Below are 19,598 nucleotides of genomic sequence, written 5' to 3' on the forward strand. Positions count from 1 at the left end.
CACGTCCCTGCACAGTTTGCACAGGTATGTCCCTGCCATCTGCACCAGTGTGTCATGGCTGTCCCTGAGCCTGGTGATGTCCCCTGGGTCTGCCCTGGGGCATTCCGGCTGTCCCATCCCTGAATCCAGGGAATCCCGGCTGTCCCAAGCCATGGTTCCATCTCTGTTCCACCCCTGTCCCCATCCCTCTCCCATCCCTGTTCTCACTCCTATTCCATCCCTGTTTCCATCCCTATCCCATCCCTGTCCTCAGCCCTATCCCATCACTTTCCCATCCTTGTTTCCATCCCTATCCCATCCCTGTCCCCATCCCTATCCCCATTCCTATCCCATCCCTGTCCCGTCCCTGTTCCCATCCCTGTTCTTATCCCTATCCCATCTGTATCCCATCTGTAAGGTAAAACATACACAGGTATTCTTCCCAAGAACGCCAAGGCAGTGGAAGGTTTAAAAGAAAAGGATTCCTTTTTTTACGATGCGGCGCATTGGGCCCCCAGGGGCAAAAGGCACCTCCTGTTTTCCCCTTCGAGTTTTTATTATCTCCACTCCCCCTCTCTCCCCGCTGGAATGCCAAGGCCTATGGCATCTGCTCTCTCCTCACATGTCGGAGAGCAAGCTTCTGGAATGCAGCGTGGAGGGAGAGAACAGCACTGTTTTGAGAAAGTGGCAAGGGAACCTTTTCCTAAAGCGAAATAACTGACTCCTGGGTTAACAAAATCTTCGGCAAAAAAAGTTACTTACCCTACGCCATTCCTATCCCATCCCCATCTCACCCCTATCCAATCCCTTTCCCCATCCCTGTTCTCATCCCTGTCCAACCCCATCCGATCCCTGTCCCATCCCTGTCCTATCCCTGTGCCATTCCTGTTCCCATCCCTGTCCCATCCCTATTCCTATTCCCATTCCCGCGGGGCGGTGCTGGGATCGGCGCGTTGCGGTGGGCGGGGCCTTCCGCGTGACAGGAAGTGGCGCGGTCTCCATGGCAACGGCGTCGGCCGGCGGGCGCGGGCGGGTCGGAACAGGTGAGAGACGGGATCGGGATAACGGGACCGGGATTGGGACCAGGATAAAGAGACCGGGATAAAGGGACCGAGATCGGGGTTCGGGGCCGGGATTGGGATCAGGATCAGGGTGAGGGATCGGGGTTGGCTGGGGGGCGGTGGAGCCGCGTTATAGTGCCCGGGTCTGTGCTCTCTTGCCGTGGGGGCCGGCAGTGGGACTGGGCTGTGGGCTCAGGCCTAGTCCTGGTGCTGGGCTCAGCCCTAAGCCCGGCTGTGTGGCCCAGGCCTGGCTGTGGCACCGAGGGCTCTGCTGTGGGGCTGGGCTGGGCTGGGCTGGGCCAGCCCTCACCAGGACAAGACAGAACGGGCAGGAACTGATGCCCAGGAAGTTCCACCTGAACATGAGGAAGAACTTTTTTGCATGGCACAGGTTGCCCAGAGAGGGTTTGGAGTCTCCCTCACTGGAGACTTCCAGAACCGTCTGGACACAATCCAGTGCCATGTGCTCTGGGATGACCCTGCTGGAGCAGGGAGATGGGACTAGATGAGCCACTGTGGTCCCTTCCAGCCTCACCCATTCTGTTGTTCTGTGATGTAGGGCTGGGATTTGGAGTTGTCACCATCCCAGGCCCTGGTGTCACTATTTTGGGGGCACCCGGCTGCAGGTTCCCATCCTAACTCCTCCCCAGGCACTGTATTTTAAGTGTCTCCCCTTGGTAAATCTTTGACATATACTGTGCTGCAGTGGTACAGGCCCTCACAGGAGGGTCCCCCTATGGTTTCTCACGGGTTAGTTGTTTGAGGTTTTAGTTCTTGGAACTGGCAGTGTTACTGGTGATATCTGTAAGTGCTCCCCTGGGCTTGGGAGTCCTTCCTCAGTGCCTTGTTGCCTTGGAGTTTATTTGTTAGGAGCACTAAGGGGAAGGCACACACTCCCCTCCCTCCCACAAGCTCCTGGGAAACTGGGATGAGTCACCCGGGTGGGTGTCCCTGTCTGGCTCTGCTGGAGGCTAAGGAGGGACAGGTCTGTCAGCTGGGGCTGGGCAAGGGTGTGCTAGGACTCTGTCTTGCTGAGCGTTTCCATTTCACAGAGCTGGAGGAGAAATCGAGTGGTAAATAACACACTGCTGGCAAAGCACCACCAGGGCTGTTCCCTCTATTTGATTTAGAATAGAATCCCCAGATGCTTTGGGTTGGAAGGGACCTTAAAGCTCCTCCAGTCCTACCCCCTACCATGGGCAGGGACACCTTCCACTAGCCCAAGTTACTCCAAGCTTTGTCCAACCTGGCCTTGGACACTTCCAGGGATGGGGCAGCCACAGCTTCTCTTGGCAAGCTGTGCCAGGGTCTCACCACCCTCACAGGGAAGAATTTCTTCCCAATAACCCATCTAACCCTGCCCTCTGGCAGCGGGAAGCCATTTCCCCTTGTCCTGTCACTCCAGGACCTTGTAAATACTCTCTCTGTGTTTCTTGTCAGCTCCTTCAGCTAATGAAAGGCCACAATCAGGTCACCCTGAAGCCTTTTCTTCTTCAGGCTGAACAATCCCAATTCTCTCAGCCTTCCCCCATATCAGAGCTGCTCCATCCCTCTGATCCTCTTGGTGCCTCCTCTGGACTGGCTCCAGCAGCTCCACGTCCTTCCTGTGCTGGGCCCCCAGGGCTGGAGGCAGCTCTGCAGGGGGGTCCCACCTGAGGAGGCAGAGGGGCAGAATCCCCCCCTCCCCTGCTGCCCACACTGGGGGATCAGCCCAGGGCACAGAGGGTTTCTGGACTGTGAGCACACATGGACAGGGCATATTCAGCTTTTCATCCCCCAGCACCCCCAGGTCCTTCCCTGCAGGGCTGCTCTCCATCCCTTCTCCACCCAAGTGTGCCTTGGGATTGCCCTGACCCAGCTGTAAGATTTTGCACTTGGCTTTGTTGAACGCTGTGAGGTTTGCACAGACCCTGCCCTGTGCTGGGGTGACAAACAGCAGCTGAGTCCCACTGTCATTTCTGGAGAATGCCAAGCAATCCAAGTTGATTTTCTTTTTCCCTTGATAAATGCTGCCATGCAAACCACCGGAATGGAAGGGGGGGTGTATGACCCTGTGGCACTTCCCAAAGGGTTGTTGTGAAGTTGCGACCCGGCTGGCTGGGCTGTCACGAGGCCTGTCCTGGTACAGCCAAGCGCTCTGAGTGCAGCTTAACTTGGGGAACATGCAGCAGAACATGGCTTTATCTTTAGTGGAGGTTGCATCACAGTCACAGAATATCCTGACCTGGAAGGGACCCACAAGGACCATCCAGTCCAACCCCTGGCCCTGCACAGGACACTCCAACAATCCCTCCATGTCCCTGAGAGTGTGGTACAAACGCTGCTGGAGCTCTGGCAGCCTTGGGGCTGTGCCCACTGCCCTGGGGAGCCTGTTCAGTGCACAACCACCCTCTGGAGGAAGAACCTTTTCCTGAGATCCAAGCTAACCCTCCCCTGACACAGCTCCAGCCATTCCCTTGGGTAAATCATTCTGTTAAGCAGCTTTTGGTCACAGAAGGGTTAGAATGAGTTTCTCTGTATTGAATCAGGGGTTTTCAACCTCAAGGATCTTCAGAGATGTTTAAAAAGCGAAGTGTAGTCAATCTTACCCCAAAATCCACAATGGGAACTCAATCTGCCACTGCAGGAACAGTGAAAAGGCCAGGGCTGTGCTTTGAAGTTTACTCATCTCCCATTTGCACTGAGTTTCCAGCTTCAGAATTAAAAAAAAAAAATTGTTCTTTCCATCAAAAAACTTACTTTCAGTGGGGAAGGGCACAACTTCCTGATGCTCTGGGTCAAGTTTACACAACTCCTGACAAATCTAGCCCCTATAAATAACACATCTCCCACTGCCCTTACTGCACCACAGGACTGCCCACACAGTGACCCACTACATTTATTCTCTTTTTAGCTGACACACAGCACAGTGTGGGAGCCATAGGGAGATTAAACCCTCTAGAAGCTTCCTGGCCAGTTCCTGTAACTATTCCCTCTGCTCGCAGCCTGCAGGTGCAATGGCCACAGTGGCTTTCCTGGACACAGCACTAGCTCAGCTCTGCTTCCCTCCGAGCACAGCCGCTCTCCTGTGGGCCAGCACTGTCACCATGCACGTCACCAGGCCCAAATCTGCCAAGGGACGCAGAAGGCCAAGCTTCAGCCACCCTCAGGATGTGGAAGCCTGTCCATGCCAAGTGCCTTCTTCCCCACCGGCAGCCTCTCCTCGGGGATTAGCGAGCAGCCAGAGAGCACCACTCACAAAACTGGCGTTCCCACCCACTCAGGTGTCTCCTGAGGAAATCCCGGAGCTCCTGCAGCAAGTGCCTCTGAAGACCTCCTCTTCCCTGAACAAGTACCGGGTGCTCCCCTCCATTGGCTGGAAGGGCGTAGGGAGCAATGCCATGGAAGCGCTGGCTCAACAGACCGACCGGCTGGAAGTGAGTGAGGGGCAGAAGAACACTCTGAAATTCAGCAAAACTCTGTCTGGAGAACAGGGATCTGGCAGTACACTGTCAGGAAGCGATGTTCCCGCTGAGGAGAGCTCCCACATGCACTGTCCCCCTGAGAAGTGGGGAAGGAAAATGAGGCAGGAGAGCCCTTCCATGTCCCCTCTAAGCTTAGAAGAGCCCCACGTGCTGCTCGCGGTCCGGTCTCCCTCTGGCCAGAGGTTTGAGCACCACTTCAAACCCTCTGACAGTCTCCTGACAGTCCTTGCCATGGCAGGACAGAAATTGTTGGCCAACTACCAACACTGCAGCATTGAAACGATGGAAGTCCCCCGGAGGAGCTTCTCTGACCTTACAAAGTCCCTCCACGAATGTGGGATCCTCCACAAGTCGGTGCTGTGCATTCGACAGGACAAGCAGCACGATGCAGCAGATCTTTAGGCACACGGAGATGGGTCGTTCTGCTGAGTGGGATGCGTTGCTTCTTCCAAAAAAAACTGAGTCTGATGTTTCCTGGGCCTACTCTTGCCATCTTTCACAAATTCCCATGAAGCAGTTATGGATGTTGAGAAATAGTATTTCAGGTGTATAAACCTGCATCATAAAGAGCAGCTTGTTTCACCTGTGCCATCACAAATTGCTTCCTGAGTGCCACCAACCTTCAGTCTTTTTGGTTTGTTGAAGTTGCTGATGTTCTTTTTTGAAAACTCAAGTTTCCAAGACCTCTCCTCTTGTCCTTTTCTCTGTTTTGGGAAGGTACTACTTCCCAGAGTGGATCTGGATGCACCTATTTGGGAAGGTAGAAACAGAACTGTTTTACCTGCAGGACTCAGTAGCTGATCATCATCCTAAACATCAAGAGACTGAAAAGGAGCTTAAACCCCTAAACCATCTGGAAGTAAGAGTATTAACACATTAATGGGTTATTAGGAAGTATTAAATTGCAAGACTGATTGTAAAATACCTGTGAGGGCTCAGCTCTTTCTGGGTAACCTCAGTCCAGCTCTTTACTGTGACTAAATCACTTTTTTAAGAACAAATAGTTATTACTTTGTCTTGGTGAGCAGCAGGATTTTCTCCTTAGTTTCCCTTCTCTCATTCAGCTTGTGTGATCTGTAGGTAAGAACAGATGAATAATTAAGAAGGGATGTTACAAATAACTCCATTTAACACCTTAACACTGAAGTGAGTTAGTCCAAGAAGCAAAGTGTTGTTTTGGGAATTTTAAAATAAAAATGTATTAATGAGATTTGACTGAGGAATTGGCTCACACCATCTTTTACTAAACCATCATTAAAAGGCTGTTTGGCAGGTTTAGGTAACTACAACGTGCTTGTGCTAAAAAAAATATCTTCTAGTATCTAATGAAAATTCAAATAATTCAATCTACTTAAAAAATGGATCACTTACTACAGAGATGAGCGACTTTAAATGGTTTGAGGCAAACCCAGTTTATTATTTCAAACCTCAGTGTAACTGCCAAACCAGCCCACCTCAGGAGCAGAAACACAACAGGAGCAGAAAGCTGATGCTGGTGCTGATCACAAGTGTAGTATCTGATGTTAAATAAGCGTTCAGGGTCCATGGCTTTATAGAACCAGTACCTGATGAAACAGTTACCTGCTGCTGTGGGTGATGGAATTGCACAGCAGCAATCCCAGATATTGAAACACACAGATGCCTTCAACTAAACCATAGCGGGGAACAAAGTAGTTCAGGAAAAGGAATGATTTTCTATATTCCCTTCAGCATTAGGTGGCTAAATCCCTTGTTCTGACTGTTGTGTACTGTGTTACTTCACCATTTCAGAGTGTTTCCATCCTGTGATAGTACAGCCAATAAAACCTTTCAGGCTGAAACTTGAACTTCAAATGATTTATGTGAGCTGGAGGTTTATCCGTCACATCTCCTCTTAAGAAATGCCCTTAATTTGATGGCAGATAGATCAGGGATTGCCCAGATCAGCCATCTGCCCTCCACACCACCTTGCACTGGCCTTCCTGGAGTTTGGATCTCCATCCTGTGTTGGATACAACACAGCAGTGAGGGAGGAAGCACTTTGGATCAGTGACAAGCTGTTATCAGACACAGGGACCACCACGGAGATGTGAAAGTGCAGGGGCTGATGCTCTAAGCAAGAACAGAAGAGTAAGATAACATAATAGCCTGGATCACAGTGGACTTCTCATGCTGGAGGATGTTCCTCCTGCATATCTAAGATAAAGCTGGATGAGTTTGGTTCTAACCACCTCACCCAGATTACAGCATCTCCGAAGATGAGCATTTTAATGATTTCTTTGTCCAAAACCCACATGAAGTCTTTATCTAGGCAAGCACAGTACAGGGAAAACAACTATTTTCTTCCTCAGTCCTCCTTCTCTTCCCTTCAAAACTCTTCTGGGGAGGTTTTAGAAGCAAAAAGTCCAGCACAAGAAGCACTGGGAGGAATAACAATACTTATCTGACCTCATTTATTGTGTGACATCACTTAACAAAGTTCCTTGTGGGAATCTTTTAAGGATTTCAGCATTGAAATTCAGTCTGTCACAGAATGAGGTGGTCATAAATAGAAAACTTACTATGACTCCTGGGAATGTCCTTACCCGAGGCTTTTAAACACCAACAGAGCATTCAAGCAAGAAATCAGCAAAGGCATCATTCAGTATGTGTTCTTTATTCCAATTAAAAGTACATTAGAAACAGCACACAGGACCAGCAGCAGCTTCCATGACAATTCAGCCCAATACTCTGCTGTCACCAGGTCATTCAGCTGTACTGGGAAAGTAGGTGATAAAATCAAGTCTTCCACTCGACAGGTAAGCACTCACTCACCTGCCACTTTAAATAGGATTCCAACAGAATAAAAATAGATACACCCCAGAATACAAAAAGTTTAATTTTAAGCGTTTTTTTTTTCTTCACTAAAGCTTTTATACAAATTGATAAAAGGGTGCACAATTTCCTAAAATTTTAGGTACATTTTAAATGAGCCTTTTTTTACTTGGTAAAAGGATCCATGTTCCTGTCTTTGAACAGAATATGGTGGCCAGAATTGCAAAGAAAACAAGTCATAGTTTAAATTTACAATTTATACATTTGTTTTGACATGATTCCCACACTGAGTAGCAGGGCCGTGAGCTGTGCACCCTAAATTCTAGTTCAGGAGCCTCCTTCTCCTGGAAACTGGGCTGGGCAACAGCCCACAGGCTTCCAGCTGTGCGCATGAGAATGGTCCCAACACACAGGAGGTGTAAATCCTTTCTTCTCCAGGAATTGTGACTCCTACCTCATCCATAGAACACCCCAGGGCAGGGACCAATGACCTATTTTGCACTATGGAGCACTTCCCACCTGCAATTTGGCTGAGCAATTTAACTCAAAACTCTGGTACTGTAACAGGTAAACCTGGTGTTCTAAAGGTAAGTTTCTTGGTCAATACAGGCTATCGTGATCTTTTGTTTCTTTTATTCCTATATAACTGATGGGTGAAGCCCAGCACGTGTGTACATTATCCATGCTGAGTTTCACAGCATAGGGAACTGAATCACATGGGGGAATTTAATTCACAGAGAGGATTTTAAGCAGACAATGAATTAGTACAGTTCCCTTCATATTGCCCCTCCCACCCCACCCTCCCACACCTTAGCCATGTTAAACATGTCATCACCACCCCCTGTCACAGGGAGCGGCCATTCCAACAAATCCAGGACAAGGGAAAAGAAAATACTGCCCAGCAAAAGCAACACGGCACCTGTGTTTGCAAGTAGGAGCTACTGGAAACATCCTCAGGACAATATACATAAGGAAAAGCAGGGCAAATCCATCAGGAAGCCAGAAATGAGACTTAAAGAGCTCAGGGGAGTGCCAAGAGAATGACATCCTAGTTTGTCTAAGTTGAGTATTTAGCCAAAAACCAGCTGCCTTGTTTGGGTTTTTGTTTTTTCTTTACTTATATCCATTATATATTCAGCTGTTGAATTTAAACTGATCAGGTTAATGCTGCACATTATTCCAATTAAAGGCAATAATGTTTCTTTTTTCCTTTTTAAATTTTAGATAATTCCATATTGCCCCTCTTTTGGCAAGTGTATTTCTCAGAATTCCAAAGATCATCTCATTTTAAGGCTAAACTAAGAAATGTTAAAAGCTTCTGTAAACATTTCCTCTTCCTCCCCATAGTTGCACAATTTGAAGTCCAACTGCAATTTTGAAAATGAGGTAATTTTTGTGTACTCATATCTTGAAGAGTCCTTTTCGGGACGAGCCGAGAGGCTGTGCCAATCCAAACGCTGATCCAATTGTAGTGGGAGAGCTTCCACAGCAGGGCACACACCAGTTCCAGCAGCTATTTCAGTTATTTATTTTCTCAATTTCATCCAAGTCATCAGTATCCAATTTGTTTATCTTTTTGTCTAGGAAAGATGAGAAATAAGTTAGATTTCATAACACATCACAGAGAAGGGAACGCTGCTCTCCTTAGCTGGACTTGAGGAGTTTTATCTTATCAGGGAATGTTCAGTTGGGTTTTAAAAGTATAAATTAAAACTTTTTCCTTTTATCAGAGGCCCATCTGGGTACTCCAGTGTTACCCATTGTGGTGGTTTGGGCTAGGCCTTCCTTGGTGACCAGTTTGTAACCAAGGAAGGGTCCAGATTTACCCAGTATTCCCTACGATTTTTACATAAGCCAGATTATAAGAAGAAAGGAGGAGAGGCCTTCGCTCTCTTTCCTTCCGGCGGCTTGGAGGTGCAGGTTCCCTGCTGTTGAGTCTGCCGCGTTGGGGAGCGAGGCCTGGTTGGGCCTTGCTGACCTTGGGAGACAGAGGTTGCCGGCGATCGTTCCGGAGCGACTCTCGGTTGTCCCAGGAGAGTAGTGAGCTATTTTCTTTGCTAACTCTTTTAGTTGTTAGATATTGGGTCACTAATTGGAATATATATATATATATATATATATATTTTATTTTAGTTTTGTTCCCTTCCCCCTTCCCTTTCCCTTGTGAAATTGTATATTTTAATTGTATATAAGTGTAAATATATTTATATATCTCACTTTGGTTGTCTCTCTCTTGTTTCAGGTTTTCTTAGTTTTTTCTCCCTCTTCTCCCTGAGGTTTTTTGGGGGGGGAGTGGGACTTCTGGTGGTAAGGTTTGGAGACTTGGCAGGGAGCCAGCTTCAAACCATATCACCCATCTCTGGAATGTGCAAACACCACTTGACTTATGTTACAGGCAGCAGGCCACAACCCCAAGTGACACTACACCAAACACCTGCTGTGCTCCTCTGCCACCAGTTTAAGGCTCAACAAACACCCATTAGATCTGCTCAGCATCCAGCTACTGAGAATTCTGCAGGAATCCCACGATTTTAGAGACAGGAGAAAGCCTGGGGGTACGTACTGAAATGTTCCTGGATTCTGTTGAGAATGTTCATGCTGTGCTTGCTGTCCACCATGTTAATGGCCAGTCCTCGCTTGCCAAAGCGACCGGTGCGGCCGATCCGGTGCAGGTAGGTCTCGTTATCTGGATTCCCATCTTTATCCACAGGAAGGTCAAAATTGATAACAACAGAGACCTGTTCTACATCGATCCCTGACAAAAAGAAATCATGTTATACAACTACATTTAAATCCTTTTAGAGACGGAACAGCCTCCTCAATCTCTGTAATGGAGCTTTTCCGCAATATTCTCACAGGGTACTTGGAAATAAAAAAAACATCTAGTTAGTGCAGAAAATCCCACTGAAACAGTCAAAGGAAAAGCAACTGGAGATGCTTTAACCAGCACTTAAATATTGTGGAAATTCTCTGCTCCTCTGTGAAGCTCTAAGGACTACTTGTTTTTTTTCCAAAGACTATCCTGTCTTAACTATTCTAGGATGTCAAATTGCAACACAAATTCCTACTGGAATAGTGAACTGGATTTCACTATTTTTCAGATTTCTATACTTCAGCATGTTTATTGCAAACCCTGAGGGTCAGCAGCACAAGCCAGGCTTGGTGCCAGAAGCAGGAAATTCTCACAGGATGGACTTTTCCATCTCAAGCTGCAGGAAGCCAACAAGGAATCCTGTGTTTGCCCACAGGTATCTTTACTGTAAGGACACTAATTTGTCCCGACTGGAATATCTGAGGAGGGAAGTTCTCCCTGCAAGTTGGCCAGGGGTGTGTTGTCTTAGGAAGCACCGCCTTCCAGCCTGCCCTGGTCCCGCTCTACCATGTCCTACCTCTGGCACAGACGTTTGTGGTCACCAGCACCTTCTCCTTGCCCTCTCGGAAGCGCTCAATCACAGCAGCTCTTTGCTCCACCATCATCTCCCCGCTAAGCAAGGCCACCTGATGGCCTTCCCTGGACAGCTCTGCTGCCAGCCACCCCGCTGTCTTCCGAGTCTGGAACACACAGCCCAAAGTTGAGACGGAGTTTTAATGCCGGAAAGCAGGAATAAACCTCTCTGGGGGACACTGGAAGCTCAGCAGCTGTGTTTGTGTCTCAAAAGGAAACGGCTATTAAGTGCTGTGCCCACTCCCTCCCTGTTACAAACTGTATCACAATGAGGAAAATGGGCCTCTGCCCCTATAGGAGCCCTTGATTAAGAAAAGGACACCTTTTCTTTGTCCTCTCCTCCTTGAATTTCAATCTGCTGGAGACTGGTATGACACATGTACACTGAAAACTCATGTAAATGGTCACAAAAACACAACTACTCAGCTTGGCAAATGGCAGAGTTAGAGCTCAATGTAGTTGTGAAATCCCACAAAGGCTCTACGCAGCCTTGAATTAAATCCAGTTATGATGCAGTTTTCTGAGCTCCAATTATGTCCTGAGACAGCCTAAAAGCAAACTGCTATAGCAGACTCCAGTTTTACCCTGAGCTCATTTTACCTGGCTGTTCTGTGCTGTCAGCACGGGTTCTTCCCTAAAAGTTGTTATGGTGGCTTCCAAAAAAAGAAAACAAAGTCTCAGTATGATCCACAGGGAGACTCCAGAGACGTATCCCCAATTACATGAGGGGACTGCTCTGTATCAGTCACAGAAGCAAAAAAATTCCCCATCCCTCATTCTGCCTTATTCTCACCCATTTTCCAACCTCACTGGTTTTTTCCCTGCAGTAATTCCAAGTATGGTTTGGAAAACTGTGTGTTACTCTGTTTCAGAGGACTTTGGGAAATAAAATGACTATTCAGGAGTAAAAGTGACCAGTGTGGTCTCCTGGATGGACAATCCCAGGGAAACAAGTGCTAACCTGGCTCTCAAGATTTCACTCTTAGAGGAAGCCAGAGATGCAAAAAGGGCAATTTATGTTCTCGGTTTCTTTCTGAAAACCATGTCTGGCCAGTTTTTTGACACAAGCAACCACTACAGAACCGTAGAATGGTTTGGGCAGGGGTCACTGGGACTAACATTCCCTGGAAGCACTCACATGGCAGAAGATCATGGCCTGGGCGATGGTGATCGCACCATAGATATTGCAGAGAGCTCTGAACTTCTCATCTCTGTTGTTGCACAGGACATAATACTGCTTGATGGTATCCAGGGTCTCCTCCTCGCGCTTCAGTTTGATAATGTTTGGGTCAGGAACAACTTTTTGAGCAAACTTCCACACAGAATCCTCAAAGGTGGCTGAAAACAGCAGCATCTGGCAGTCCCTAGGGAGCATTCTGCAAGAGAGGAAAATGGGCAGAGTTCCCACATACCACCATCATCTCCTGATATCCTGATGGGATTAATGCTGCAGGGAAAGCAGAACCATAACCTTGGAACCAGGTATTTCAGAGGCTGGAAAGACTAACACTAATCTTACCCACCCCTGATCACTCCCTCACAGACCAGAGGCACCCAGACTTGTCTTCTTAAAAGGAATAAGCCTGCTCCAGGGACAATCTTTTTATTCTATAAGGAAATGGAACTGCTTGTCATCCCCTGACATTATGCCTCTAATATGAATTAGTGCTAAATCTATAATTTTAATCTTTTTGCATCATCAGTGAAGACACCAGTCAAGACTCCAGCCCTGCTGTCCCTATGGTCCAAGTCCCTACCTCTGAATGCGGATGCTCTGGTCCTGGTGGCCCTGGGTCGCGATCATCACATCGGCCTCATCCAAGACAAACACTTTGATCTTCTTGGGATCTATGAATTTCAGTTTGGAACACCAGTCCAGCACGGTGCCGGGTGTGCCAATTACAATCTGCTCCGAGATCTTCTGCCCTCTCTCCACTGCCAAGACAGAAAGGAGGGCTGTTGTAGGATGGCTGTGCACATAGGGAAATGCTCTGCCCCTCTCTGATCCAGCCTATTTCATCTCCTGGTGCACCTAAGAAACATTATTTTCTCATTCCTGCTGGTGGCACTTCCCCCTACTCACATTTGTTGCCTCGGACAGCATATGCAAGTTTCAGCTCTGGATAAAAGTTTCCCATCTGTTCAATCACTTTTCCTGTTTGAAGTGCCAGCTCGTATGTTGGGGAAAGGCACAAACACTGCGGGGACAGGATAACAAGTTTGAGATCATCAACATCCAGGGCAACACTGTCACACTTGCTTTTTAAAATCTTTGCTGAAGTTCTTTTCAAGAAAACATGCAAGTAGCTGAACAGTTTCTCAACTACCCCATAAGGAAACTGGGTTAAAAAAGTCCTTTTCCAGGCTCTGTTGTCAGATATTTTCTTTCCATCCCAAATCCACTTTCCCAACTCCCTTGAGCCTGCAATACTTCTCTGATTTAATTCCTCCCAGAATGATTTAACTCCTCAGAGACCAATGGCATCCTGTGTGATGCACGGGAAGGACTGAAAGGAATAAGTTTTGAGCAAAATCCATGCCTTTTGCACTAAAGGCATTTTAACAGATCCCCAAATGTCCATCCCCGTTAAGCAGTTTACAGAAGAAACAACATAATGGCTCCATCAAGCCATGAATTTACATTTCAGGCTCTTCACTAGATGGCATTGCACCACCACAGAACGCCCCATCCATAGGATATCCATCATGGAACAGCCACATCCTAGAAACTTCACCTGGGGATACTTGTTTCCGGGTTCAACACGGCTAAGCATGGCCAGGACAAAGGCAGCTGTCTTGCCAGTACCGGACTGCGATTGTGCGATCAGGTTCTGAGGGCTGCAGGGCACAGCAGACACAGGCTCAGAGGGTGAACCCCACAAACAACACAATCCCAGGGTTGGGCGAGACAGAAAACACAGTGTGTGGCATTTTGGTACCTGTTAGGCTTCCCCTTGCTCTGGACTGGCAGCTAATTTGGCCAGCTACACTCCATGGGGTAGAAATTACTTCCTGCCCAACTGTCTCTGTCAACATCTCTTGATTATGGAGATTTGCAAGGAGAACTGTGATTATCTGTCAGTACTTTTCCATTTCATGTCTCCCCCAGTGTCTCAGTACCTTACACATTCCAGCTCAGGGCTGTAGAAAGGAAAACCAGCCACGCAGGCAGTGCAGCACCTCAGCTATTCTCACCCACCCAGGATTTCTGAGCTATTTCACATTATTTCTCCCCAAACTGATGAGGAAAATGGGATTGACCACAGCACTGAGCATTTGGTACCGGCCCTAGGAAAATGACAAATCCAGGGCTGGTGTCACATAGTTCATGACCACACTGTGGCATGGGAACCCTTAGTCCATATCCTGACAGGTTCCCCATCACCACCTCCCATCCAAAGTCCAGGAAAAGCACGCTAAGCCTTTCAAATCCTTCCATACTGGAAGACAGCGGGAAGAATGTGCACGTACGGTTCAGCAAGCATCATGGGCAGGGCATTCTCTTGGATCTTAGATGGTCTGTTGAAGCCCATGGCATAGACTCCTTGCAGGAGCTGTGGTTTCCTGAAAATAGGAATTTTTATATCGTGACCTTTAAAGTACATTTGGTTTTCATTTGTGTTGAAAAAGGTGAGAAAAAAGCCCGACAAGATGACCTAGGGCTGTCCCTGCTACAGTCCCACCAGTGAAGCAACTATGATCAGCATCTGGAAGTTACAAGTGACCACAGGAAATCTGGAAAGGAAGTTTTGCAAGAACCCCTGGATCTACCACTCAGCCTGCCTGTCCCGGCTCCAGGGCAAACCCTGTGTCTAAGGCCAGAACTGCTTGTTCCAAAGCAGCTTTTCAGACTATCCAGGAATCCCAGAGCAGAAAGCATTAATCCTGTCCTTCAGGCCAATCCCATTTCCTCAGCCATGCCTAATCTTGGTGCCAAAATTATCACTCCTTGACGACTCAAACACAGGACAAAGTGACCTCAGTAGGTGAGGAACTGGATGAAGAGAAACATCATGAGATCATTGCAAGGACTTTAGGTCATGTGGATTCGGTATTACAACTGACGGTGGAACATCAGAGCGATGCTGGCTGAGGGAAACGACTGATAATTAGTTTGCTGTGACTACACCTTGTGATCCATGGGTACAACTCAGCCCTCACACCCAAAACTGTGTAGTGACACTGCTGGTCAACAAATTCTCACCTATTGCTTTTTCTCAAGGGACCTTTCTACTCTCATCAGACACTTGTGTAGACAAGGAGATCCCTGAACAACCTCAATCCAGGTTATGGTGCTGGAAAGTCTCAGCTGACGATCCCCAAGTGCTTCCTGGATGCTGCCAGTGCTCTCCTTTCAAAGCAGGTTACAGGTTTCCTGCCCACATTTCCCACTACAATAACTTCCTACTCAGCACAACATGCTTTTGCAAAAATGCTGTATTACTTTCCACTGATGGCTGGAACAAAAGCTCTTTGAAAATGTAACCTTGTGCTGCTCCAAGCAAGGACAGACAAAGCCCAATTCCGCACCAGTTGCCAAGGATACACCGAGTCATAACAAAATGAAGACTCAATTAGTCTGGCTGCCCCTGTCATTAACTCTCTGGGATTGTTTGCCTTTTGAAATACAGGAATTAGTCTAACAGGCACTGCAGGACGTCAGCCATTTTTTTTTGTCCACATTCAACCACTAACGTTAAAAAAGCAAAACAGCATCCTGACATTTCACTGGGAGAAGGCTCCTCAGTTCCCATTTCTCTGTGGAACTTGTAGAGCAACAAACCTGAGATCAGAGTAACCACAACAATCTAATGGGACAGACTCTTTAGCACATTATTTTATGTACATGCCTTAAATACAGATATCACTTGAAAGCTGCACTGGTAAAGGTTTTCAATGGGAAGCGTCAGAAAATACTAATGTTACTGGTCTCTCCAGTACATAAACCCAGTATTGCTGGGAGAGAAAAGCTTTTCTCTTTGTGCTATTCACTGCTTGTTTCAGCTGGACACCTTCACAAGGCACCCAGATAAAACAACTCTCCTTGTATTTAAATACAAATGATATGCTCATTTATTAATGACAAATTGGCAGTAACCTGAAACACAGATCCATGCACATTTAAGTGGTATCTCCTGTGCAACCAGGGAATTTTTCAGGACACAAGGAGAGGTTCCAGCTACCTGATGGGCTCCAAACTCACATCTGCTGTCAGTCTCACAAAACTGAGTCATAGCTGCTCTCCCTAAGTTTGAGGCTTCCTAAAATTGACTGAAAAATACAGCCAGAAGGGAGCCTGTTTAATATTTCTGGTCCCAGGATTAAACAGCTCCATGCGGAGAAGGCTCTGGCTCATCCCAGCAGGCACTTACAGGCGCAGCTCCTCGAAAGACTTGACGGAGTAGAGGGGTGATGTGGGGTCCCTCTGCAGCACCTCCACCTGATTTGTGGTGTCAACCAGGTTACTGCGGATCAGCTTGTTCAGCAAGGACTGGGCAGCTCTGTCCTCTGGGAAAGGAGGTAGAAAACATAGATCCATCAATCCCAGCCTGTTCCAGGTGTTGCTCCCACTGAAATGCCGAGCCAGTTAAAAGGGACAAAATTCTTCATTAGAGGGTAATGGCTTAAAGAGCCCTAATTTCCTGGATGAGACATGAGATCCCAGGGATTCACATTTAATGTTCTGAATGAAATATCAAGAGATCCCAGGGATTCACATTTAATATCCAGGAAGATGAAGCAAGAGAGCACTGTTTTAGGGAGGACTTTAACAGATCCAGAACTCTGGTTATCTAAGACATTTTAGCTTAGTTTCTATCTGGGACAGGGTAAAGGGCCCCTTCAAGCCTCACTCTGACACATGGACAGATACCTTTTAGGGCTTTATTTTTATTTCTAAGGGAAGTTTGAGGATAAATGGTACTTTAAAAGACTCCAGGACTGAATGAAACACTGCAAGGGCTGAGGATAAGTGAGACTAAAATGAGGTTAAACCACTGCACTTTGGGGTTTTGCTACTAAATCTGTTTCCTAAAACCACCTTCTGAGATTCCGAGCCATTACCCACCTCTGAACAGCCACTGCATAAATGCAACATGTTGGTTGCTACAGCAATCCCAGCTCCAGGTCATCCAACTGCTCCTGTATCCAGTCCTGCCTTGAGGATACTGCTACACCCTTATTTCTCTCCACACTAATCCAGGAGTCTCCCAAGTTATTACAGAACACAATGGCTTTGAAAGTATTATGGAGGAAGGACATGCCTTACAATTAAGTCCTTGGGGGCAGGATACAAGCTCAGCCGTCCTGGGACATAAGGCAGACTTACTTTAAGTATGTATTAGATTAATATAACTATAATTAATAATTATATTAATTTCCTTGACAAAGCATTTTTCAAGGAGGCACTTACCCTTCTCCTCATCCTCTGTCTTCTCCACGTTGTCGTCAGCCTTGACAACGGCACCTAAATTAAAACAGTTTTGGGGGGCACACGTGAGGTCAGGCCTCAGAGACAGCCCACACCCATGGAGCTTGGGAATATTGTGGGAAAAGCTACAAACCAGCTCATTTTCCTGATGACAACTGCCCTGCTACATTGCTGTACAGAGAAAACCCAAGTTCAAGCTCAAAGTGGAGTTTATCAACCACACCAACAGATTCTGCTCACAGAGCTCCCTGAAGACAGCAAAATATTTAGTCTTTGCTGCTGTCTAACCTCAGCTTTGTCTTTCCCTCTTCTGGAATTTCATTATTTATCAGGAATTTACTTTGGCAGCAGCGCTTGGAACCCCACGGGAAAATGTTCCACCCATTTCAAGCCTACTTGAGCAGCTGGAACTCACCATTGGCATCTGGTTTGGTTTTTTCATCCTTCAGGTGTAAAGTGCTCAGCTAGAAATGAGGAAAAACACAAAATCAGAGAAATTCAACGGCTTCCTACATTCGAATTCCAGAAGGGAAAACCTGAGCTTTGGATTTATTAAGTATTGCACAAGCCCCAGCCCAAACCCTGCTCGATGGGAAGGGATGAAAGTATGAGATTAACTTGATTTCAAGAGTTTTAAGGCAAATACAACTGTTTCTAAGCAAAAGTTTTAATAGAAATACAAGGTTTTCTAATCTGTAATGACAATACAAAGAAGGAGGTGTTTTCTCTCCAGAATCTTCAGTCTCCACCAATAGGTCTGCTGATGGAAAATGGGAGAAAAAAAATCAACATCCCAAGACGGAGACAGGATTCAAGCACACTCCCGGGTGGCACAAGGTCTGCCAGGATGAGTTTGTTTCACCACTTGCGATATGCCAGGGAGAGCAGCCCGCCGAGGGTGCTCCCCACATCCAGGGGCTCAGTGAACGCTCTCCATGCCCAATGCAGCACTTGTAGGCTCAGGAAAACACCATTTCAAAATTAGATCTTATCATAAAAAAAAAAAGGGAGACAAAAAGGGATTTTTTTGGAAGCTGGAAAACAAGAGCTGAGGCTGGGTGGCTGCCTGAAACGGTGCTGTGTCTGGATGGAGGATGAGGGGGAAAACAGAAAACACAGTATGGTTAGAACAACTGTAGATCCTAAGAAAATAAGAGAAAAAGGGATTTTTTTTTTTTGGATGCTGGAAGACATAACTGAGGCTCGGTGGGTGCCTGAATCGGTGCTGTGTATGGATAGAGGGGGAGGGGGAGGGCAGGGACGTCTCTGCCCTTTGGATACGCGAAAAACAGATGAAGGAAAAGAAATTTAAAAAAAAAATAAAAAGGGGGATTTTTTTTTTTTTTTGCTTCTAAAGGAAGAGCCTAAGCCCAGGGACATCCCCGTGACGGCACGAGGTCCTCCCTGCCCCCGCGGCAGAAAATGGGGCGAAAAAAGGGTTTTCTGCGATCGCTGTTTTCTTGTGAGAAGGCGGCCCCGCGAGCCCCGCGCCGCTGATCTGGGCCTGATCATCCCGAGCTCCTGCAGCCCTCGGCGGGCACTCACCGACTCTGCCGCCGCCTCCTGCTCGTCCACGGCCAGGGCCCATGAGTCGGTGGCCATGGCCGGCCCGGGGTGGCCGCTCAGCCGCGATGGCGCCGAGCGGGAGCGGCGCCTGCGCGCGCGCGGCACCGCCCGCGCCAGGGCAACCGCGGCCGCGCACCCGCGTTCCGGGGGCAGCGCGTTCCGGGGGTGGCGGGGGCAGTGGGCTTGAAGGGTCTGGGCAGTGTGGGGTGGGGGTGGGGTTGGGGGTGTGATCCCGGTATGATCTAGTGCTGGGGCTTGGACCCTTGTATGGTCTAGGGCTGGGAGGTCAGGCTGTGCCATGCTATCTTGTGGGGCCTGTGACCCCTGTGCGGTGGGAGGCTGGGATGTGTGATGTGGGGCTGGGATCCCAATATAGTGTGGGGGTGGGGTCAGGCTCTGCTGTCTGGTGTGGGCTCTTTCCCCATGTGTCTTGGAAAGGTCTGAGGGTCAGACTGTGCCTTGCACGATGTGGGGCTCAGTCCCCCATGTGGTGTGGGGTTTTTGGGGTCAGACTCTGCCATGCTGTCTGATGTAGGCTCTGCCCCCCTCTTTGGTGTGGGGCTGGGGCTTCTGTTTCCCGTGGAATGGAGTCCCTTTGGGAGGTGAGGCTGGAGGAAATCACACAGATGCTGTGACATTTGGGAGGGAACAAGCAGCTCTGTCTCTGGAACAGAGGTGTAGATGAAAATGAAGTTGTAGGATGAGTCACAGAGGTGTAGAAGTGGCAGGAGCTGGACGAGTCACTTCTGTCCTGTCTCTTACTGTAGGGCAGGATCTGGCTTAGACCTAGTATCAAACCTGTTCTTTAAAGCTCCTGGAATAAAGGGGAGTAAAAGGGAAAGTAGAAAGGAAAAAAGTGT

The 19,598-nt window shown here is 47.8% G+C and overlaps 2 protein-coding genes across 2 annotated transcripts; one reads left to right on the forward strand and one right to left on the reverse strand.

Moving 5' to 3' along the window:
* Positions 1–963: 963 nt before the first annotated feature.
* On the forward strand, positions 964–6,330 carry UBXN10 (UBX domain protein 10). Its single transcript, XM_064678918.1, has 2 exons — positions 964–1,022; positions 4,025–6,330. The coding sequence occupies exon 2, from the start codon at positions 4,037–4,039 to the stop codon at positions 4,904–4,906; it is 870 nt and encodes a 289-aa protein (XP_064534988.1). The 5' UTR covers positions 964–1,022; positions 4,025–4,036; the 3' UTR covers positions 4,907–6,330.
* A 790-nt stretch (positions 6,331–7,120) lies between these two features.
* Positions 7,121–18,855, reverse strand: LOC135426003 (ATP-dependent RNA helicase DDX19B). Its single transcript, XM_064678911.1, has 12 exons — positions 18,718–18,855; positions 17,588–17,636; positions 17,155–17,208; positions 16,115–16,250; positions 14,214–14,306; positions 13,478–13,580; positions 12,826–12,940; positions 12,500–12,677; positions 11,881–12,118; positions 10,687–10,849; positions 9,861–10,052; positions 7,121–8,877 (listed from the first exon to the last, which is right to left on the reverse strand). The coding sequence occupies exons 1-12, from the start codon at positions 18,772–18,774 to the stop codon at positions 8,816–8,818; spliced, it is 1,440 nt and encodes a 479-aa protein (XP_064534981.1). The 5' UTR covers positions 18,775–18,855; the 3' UTR covers positions 7,121–8,815.
* Positions 18,856–19,598: the final 743 nt, after the last annotated feature.

This window comes from Pseudopipra pipra, chromosome 22 (assembly GCF_036250125.1).
Source record: "Pseudopipra pipra isolate bDixPip1 chromosome 22, bDixPip1.hap1, whole genome shotgun sequence".
In the NCBI taxonomy this organism is placed as follows: Eukaryota; Metazoa; Chordata; class Aves; order Passeriformes; family Pipridae; genus Pseudopipra; species Pseudopipra pipra.

What these genes read in the sequence shown, in the direction of transcription:
- LOC135426003 (XM_064678911.1), bottom strand. Translation starts at nt 18,774, where the DNA reads ATGGCCACCGACTCATGGGCCCTGGCCGTGGACGAGCAGGAGGCGGCG. An exon ending in GACAGAGGATGAGGAGAAGG is followed by an intron (nt 16,251 to 17,154) that starts GTAAGTGCCTCC and finishes CTCCTTTCCCAG; the next exon opens with AGGACAGAGCTGCCCAGTCC. An exon ending in AGGCCATGATCTTCTGCCAT is followed by an intron (nt 10,850 to 11,880) that starts GTGAGTGCTTCC and finishes TGTGTGTTCCAG; the next exon opens with ACTCGGAAGACAGCGGGGTG.
- UBXN10 (XM_064678918.1), top strand. Translation starts at nt 4,037, where the DNA reads ATGGCCACAGTGGCTTTCCTGGACACAGCACTAGCTCAGCTCTGCTTC.